This window comes from Palaemon carinicauda, chromosome 26, assembly GCF_036898095.1.
Source record: "Palaemon carinicauda isolate YSFRI2023 chromosome 26, ASM3689809v2, whole genome shotgun sequence".
Lineage (NCBI taxonomy): Eukaryota > Metazoa > Arthropoda > Malacostraca > Decapoda > Palaemonidae > Palaemon > Palaemon carinicauda.
Genome location: NC_090750.1, coordinates 73,337,431 through 73,344,472, shown reverse-complemented (window position 1 = coordinate 73,344,472; position 7,042 = coordinate 73,337,431). Strand labels below are relative to the sequence as shown.

The window sequence follows — 7,042 nt, the reverse complement described above, 5'->3', positions numbered from 1 at the left end:
GCTCGAGTGTACTCTCAAGCTGGGGAACTCCAACCCAAGGCAGTGGAAGACCATGGTACAGAGGCTATGTCACTACCCAAGACTAGAGAACAATGGTTTGATTTAGGAGTGTCCTTCTCCTAGAAGAGCTGCTTACCATAGCTAAAGAGTCTCTTCTACCCTTACCAAGAGAAAAGTGGCCACTGAACAATTGAAGTGCAGTAACCCCTTGAGTGAAGAAGAATTGTTTGGTAATCTGTGTTGTCAGGTGTATGAGGACAGAGGAGAATGTGTAAAGAATAAGCCAGACTATTCACTGTGTATATGAACCGCAATCAGAGAGAAGGATCCAATGCAGTATTGTCTGGCCAGTCAAAAGACCCCCATAACTCTCTAGCGGTAGTATCTCAAAGGGTGGTTTGTGCCCTGGCCAACCTACTACCTATAAATCGATTACTTTTATTATAAGATACAAGTAGCAAGTAAGATTCGTAAACGCAATCTGCTTTTCTGTTAGATTGAGCTGGCTTATGCCAGCACGGGCTCTTGTTCTCACTCGAAGGACTGTTTTGTAGAAGAGATAGCGTACGAGATTGTCGAAGAGTGAGAGAGAGAGAGAGAGAGAGAGAGAGAGAGAGAGAGGAGAGAGAGAGAGAGAGAGAGAGAGTGAGAGAGAGAGAAAAGAAAAAGACAGGTAAGGTAACAACTCTCTTCGATTCAGTATATCATTATTATTTGCATTGTTGTTATTCTCGTTAAAAGTCAGACTGTAATTAGTCAGGAGGAATAACAACATTAAGACCTTGAAGGAACATATTCGGTTATATTAATGAGGCTTACTTACGAAATAAAGCCATAGAACCGGATCTAGTAGTAGAAAACTGATGGTGTCTTCAGAAACTTAATTTTGGTCCAAGTGAGACTAATATATCCTGCTAGCAACCTTTGCTATTAATCCTACTATAACAAGAAGACCTCTTCGTCTACTCCTGGATTCGAGCAAATATAGACGAAGGTATTATGGGAAGGGGGGGGGGGGGTTGAGACGTAACCTTCAGCACGGGAAAGACCACGCCCTAACTACGGCTCATCTCTCACCGCTGAGGTTATCCCACTTTTGCTCTCAACCTCTGCTCTTATAGCTGTTATCCACATATGGATTTCCTCTTTTTCGTCCTATACTATTTTTTCCAAGTATTTTTCTAAGGCCATCCAAAATCCTCTGATGAGGATCATCTCTCACCGCTGAGGTTATCCCACTTTTGCTCTCAACCTGTGCTCTTATCCACATATGGATTTCCTCTTTTTCGTCCTATACTATTTTTTTCCAAGTATTTTTCTAAATGCATCCAAAATCCGTTGATTATTCTCAGATGAGGCTCGTAATAACAGCCACTTTGAGGAAAACGAAAAGCGACCTCTTGAATATCTTCAAGAGGCAGTTTCCAAGGTCGAAGGAATGAACTAGTCTAATCATAACAGGACATTTGAACAGTGAGGAAGTCCTTGTAGTAATTACGTTTCTCTCTTTTATATCAAAAAGTTCCGAGGTGAGAATTTTAAGCCGAGTTTGGATACGGCCTGGGGTCTTTAATTAACTTTGTTTAATCAAATATCATAGGAGTGAGGTGTGTCTTCCATTTGAAAAGTTACCTAAAAGAGTTTCTTGCAAAGTTATATATGATTACCCTGGAAACACAAGACGCAAAGAAATGGCACTCTCTCTTAATACGGGGGACGTAAAGAATGATATTAATGATCTATAGAATAATTGAAGTCTTCTTGAGAGAGAGAGAGAGAGAGAGAGAGAGAGAGAGAGAGAGAGAGAGAGAGAGAGAGAGAGAGAGAGAGCTATAATACCTATGCAAAAAGTGGTTACATAATTTTCTAGCATATTGTTTTACAATAAAATAATTCAAGTCATCTTGATAGAGAGAGAGAGAGAGAGAGAGAGAGAGAGAGAGAGAGAGAGAGAGAGAGAGAGAGAGAGAGAGAGAGAGAGAGAGAGAGCTATAATACCTATGCAAAAAGTGGTTACATAATTTTCTAGCATATTGTTTTACAATAAAATAATTCAAGTCATCTTGATAGAGAGAGAGAGAGAGAGAGAGAGAGAGAGAGAGAGAGAGAGAGAGAGAGAGAGAGAGAGAGAGAGAGAGAGAATACCCATGCAAAAAAAATGGTTACATGATTTATAGCATATTGTTTTGCAATATGATTACAGGAAATTGTAAATGGAGATATTTGATCTCACTGAATATTGCTATAACTTTTTGTTCTGCGTAAGATATATCCGTATTATTAATAATATTTATTGTTATGCGTGGTACATCCCTTTATTTATTGCTCTTCTTTTGTCTAAAATGTATTTTTTCTCTAAAATATATTTCTGCAAGTTTACGGATCTTCGTCTAAAAAGTCTGTATGTAACAATAATTTCAAGATGAAAATAATGATTAGAAATGGGTCATTAGATTAAAGTGGTTTGTTTAGTGGAACGTGTAGAATGTGCTGTAGGGTCACACGTCCTGTCCTTGAATGTGGTCACCATTCGGTGTACGGTTCTGCACATACCTTGTAATTGGAACGCTTTAAGAGTTAGTTCAGTTTGAATATGTCAAGTCAGCATTGGCTTACCTAAAATGGCCCCCAAACCGAATGTTGAAGACAAGATTACTAACGTTTTAGTCTTGTACAAGTGCAATCACACACACGTTTAGTATTATGCAAGTGCATTTACACACGTATACTCATGTAGCATTTCATCAAGCCGAATTATCTATAGAACACTTTCAAATTAGTCCAATTTAAAGATATAAGTCAGTATGCACTTACCTAAAGTGCCCCCAAGAAGAATGTTGAAGACTCGATTGCTAAGTGTTTAATCTTGTACATGTATACCTGCATCTATACACGTATACTGTAACATTTCAACAAGTTATCTCATGCCAGAATCCTGGTCTATTCATAATCTAGTAATGATCCTGCCCTTGAAGTCATTCCATCTGAAAAAAAAAAGATAAATGAAGAATTCAAGATAATCCTGGACTGGTTACAGATCTCAAAAGCTTTTCGTCAGTCAAATTTTATCGCTAATGTCTGACTTTCTGGAGACCCTTTCATGAATTTGATTTTATGCAATGAGAGAGAGAGAGAGAGAGAGAGAGAGAGAGAGAGAGAGAGAGAGAGAGAGAGAGAGAGAGAGAGAGAGTATTGTAAGTAAATCGATTGCACACAGTATATACGTGGAAAAAATCTTCTAGTTTGAAATATTCCATTATCACTTATATAAGAAACATAAAATGTATTTAAAGTTAGATTTATGCATCTGTGAAATACGCCAAAATATTTAGATAAATACAAACACCAAGAAGTAAAGGGGAATCGAATAAAAAGAAAACATTCGTAGAGTGGAATAATTTTGATATCTTACAATGTCGGTCCAAACTGGTGTAGCTTTAAGTAATGCTTCAATAGCAAATTATTGCTGTTGGATTAACAAAATAAACATTCCCAACCTCTTCCAAAAGTTTATTTAAGGGTTGTTACTTGATCCGTGAGAAATCTATCACGAATATCTATTAGTAATTTCTCCATGAATCTAAGAAAGACTGCAAACACGGAATATGTAACTCGTAGCGAAATAAATCTGTTACTACGTGGACAAGGGTGTACAGGAATTTAAGATATCTTTAGATCATTAATTAACTGAAAACAAATGATTAACAAACATCAATTGATAATATACAGGATTCAGTAATTGTTAAAAGCATTCTCGTGTCGTAGTCTGCTTGATTTCACAAACATATGTCTAGTCTGTTATGCAGAAATAGTCCCATGATCTAAAGAGGAGTCTATTAGCATGAAATAACCTTACACAACGATCCGGTAGAGCAAGGGAACTATCCGTCCTACGTGGTCCACTCCCTACCAAACTGCCATCCTACGTGTCCTCCTCACATGGTAAAAGGGCGGGGCAGATCTGATGACCAGGACCGAAGGTCTGAAGGGTGGGGCCCGCGGAGTATATAAACGCCAGGGAGCGTAGCTGAGACACCGCACTCTTTTCTTCGCTGTGACAGAGGGAAACCAAATCTACAACCCATCAAGATGATGAAGCTTGTGAGTGTTCTAACGATTTTAAAGTGTTGTGTGTTTTTAAGTGATAGTGATTGTGAAACATTTTCAGCTAGGAGTAATTTCATTTAGATAATCTAGTTCGTTATTCTTTACAGCTTACAATACATGACCTTATAACTAAGATCCTTTTAAATAATGAGGGGGCGCATTATGCTTTTGCTCTATAAGAGAAAGTCTCTTTTAAAGAAATTTTTGAATCCATTGCTTAGTCCAATAAATTCTATAGAATATTATGGCTATGTTTTTATATTTGTATTTCTGTTAAGAATTTTAGATCCAATTATTTCTTTCGACTATTATAATTGTATGAGATTTGGAGACCAAGAAAATTCAAGAATACACTCCATATTCTATTGAATAACCCAGATGAAATAAACTTTGTTATAGATAATGCGAGGTCACGAACTCTGTTATTAGAGCTACATACATAAAACAGTAGGCTAATCAATACACACAATTCAGGATTTTGAATTATTTAGTGTCAATCGAGCACCATTTTTATTTGAAATCTGATTTTTATTTTCATTTTAGTTTAGTCTGATTGATTAAAGTTTTTAGTAGGTATCTTAACTTGGCCTTCGATCACTCACAAACTCAAAAAGGCATTTTATTAGTAGTTATTTGGCCATATTTGTAAGTACTTTTATGCGCTCTGGTGATTACCATTATGCCATTAGGATAAGACAGTATTATCCAGAACATTTTATATGATACTCTACCCTTTCTTCAGTGATGCTTGGCTCTTTCTTCAATTATTCTTGTCTCATTCTTCAATCATTCTTGACTCTTTCTTCAATTATTCTTGTCGCTTTCTTCAACTATATTTAACTTTCTCCAATAATTCTTGACCCTTTCTTCAATGATGCTTGACTCTTTCTTCAATTCTTCTCAACCCTTTCTTCATTGATACTTAGACTTTTTTTCTTCAGTTATTTGTTACTCTTTCTTCAATAATACTTGACTCTTCCTTCAATTATACTTGACTCTTCCTTCAATGATACTGGATTCTTTCTTCAATTATTCTTGATTCTTTCTTCAATGATACTGGACTCTTTCTTCAATTATTCTTGACTCTTTCTTCGTTTATACTCTACTCTTTCTCCAATAATTCTTGGCCCTTTCTTCAATGATACCTGAGTCTTTCTTCAATTCTTTTCAACCCTTTCTTCAATGATACTTGCCCTTTTCTTCAGTTATTTGTTACTCTTTCTTCAATAATACTTGACTCTTCCTTCAATTATAATTGACTCTTCCTTCAATGATACTTGACCCTTTCTTCGATTATTCTTGATTCTTTCTTCAATGATACTGGACTCTTTCTTCAATTACTCTTGACTCTTTTTTTTCAATTATACTTGAATTTTTTCTTGAAATATACTAGATCCTTTCCCAATGATACGAGAACCTTTTTTTCGATTTCTTCCAGATCGTCCTTGCCGTGGCTGTGGCCGCTGTGTCAGCTGGCACTGTCCTCACCGGCTTTCCCTTGACCCATGGAGCCTATCCCTTGGGTCTGACTGGTGCTCTTCCATACTCTGGCCTGACTGGTGGTGCCATACCCATTCCTACCACCCACATCGGTTCTCCCCTCACCTTCGGTGGTGTCCCTACCACCTACGGTGCTGTCCCAACCACCTACGTTGCCGGTCCCGCCACTGCTCTGGTCAACCCCGCTCCTTACCAGATCCACACTGGAGTCCGCGCTGATGTCTCCGTTGAGCCCGTCGAACAACACGGCTACGTCATCAAGTACTAAGAAGACCAGGTAAATGGACTGGCTCATTCAGCCAGGTGAAAAGATATAAAAGATTAATCGAGAATCGAACGTCACCGGTATACCAGCGCTTGTACACAACCACGTCGTAATGGACGATCCCCCTGGGTTAGTGCTCAGGCAGAAAGGGATCGAAACCTTTCTGTTTGAGTAGAATCCACAAGGAGGATCCATTCAGCTTTCGTCATCTTCTGTAGATCCACGCCAGGATCCTTTTTTTCCTCTCTGTACAGTGATTGTAAATAAATATTTATAAAACACAATGTTGATCTTTTTGTATATTTCCTTTGCAATGACACAAGTTGTGGACTGATCTTCCTAATCGGGTAGTTGAATCAGTAGAACTTCAAAAGTTCAAACTAGCAGCAAATGTTTTTATGTTGAACAAGCTGACATAAGTCCTTTTATAGTTTATATATGTCATATATGTTTTGAAGTTGTTACTGTTCTTAAAATATTTTATTATTAATTTTTTCTCATATTGTTTATTTCTTTATTTCCTTTCCTCACTGGGCTATTTTTACCTGTTGGAGCCCTTGGGCTTATAGCATCTTGCTAATCCAACTAGGGTTGTAACTTGGCTAATAATAATAATAATAATAATAATAATAATAATAATAATAATAATAAACCAATTCCAATATAGGAGAAAAAGATTCTTCAATTCAACCATAGTATTAAATATCATCTTGTTATTCCAACTAGGGTTGTAGCTTGACTAATAATAATAATAATAATAATAATAATAATAATAATAATAATAATAATAAACCAATTCCAATATAGGAGGAAAAGATTCTTCAATTCAACCATAGTATTAAATAGCATCTTGCTATTCCAACTAGGGTTGTAGCTTGGCTAATAATAATAATAATAATAATAATAATAACAATAATAAACCAATTCCAATATAGGAGAAAAAGATTCTTCAATTCAACCATAGTATTAAATAGCATCTTGCTGTTCCAACTAGGGTTGTAGCTTGGCTAATAATAATAATAATAATAATAATAATCCAATTCCAATATAGGAGAAAAAGATTCTTCAGTTCAACCATAGTATTAAAATGATGGCATCTACATCCACAAATGACAGCAAATACATAATCAAATTCCGTCCTTTTTGCGTAATGCAATGAAAACAGTAGAA

General features: G+C 36.4%; 1 protein-coding gene across 1 annotated transcript; it reads left to right on the top strand.

Moving 5' to 3' along the window:
* Window positions 1-3,976: 3,976 nt before the first annotated feature.
* Window positions 3,977-6,156, top strand: LOC137620226 (uncharacterized). The gene is made up of 2 exons (XM_068350460.1): window positions 3,977-4,101; window positions 5,546-6,156. Exons 1-2 carry the CDS (start codon window positions 4,090-4,092, stop codon window positions 5,873-5,875), a joined length of 342 nt encoding a protein of 113 aa, XP_068206561.1. The 5' UTR covers window positions 3,977-4,089; the 3' UTR covers window positions 5,876-6,156.
* Window positions 6,157-7,042: the final 886 nt, after the last annotated feature.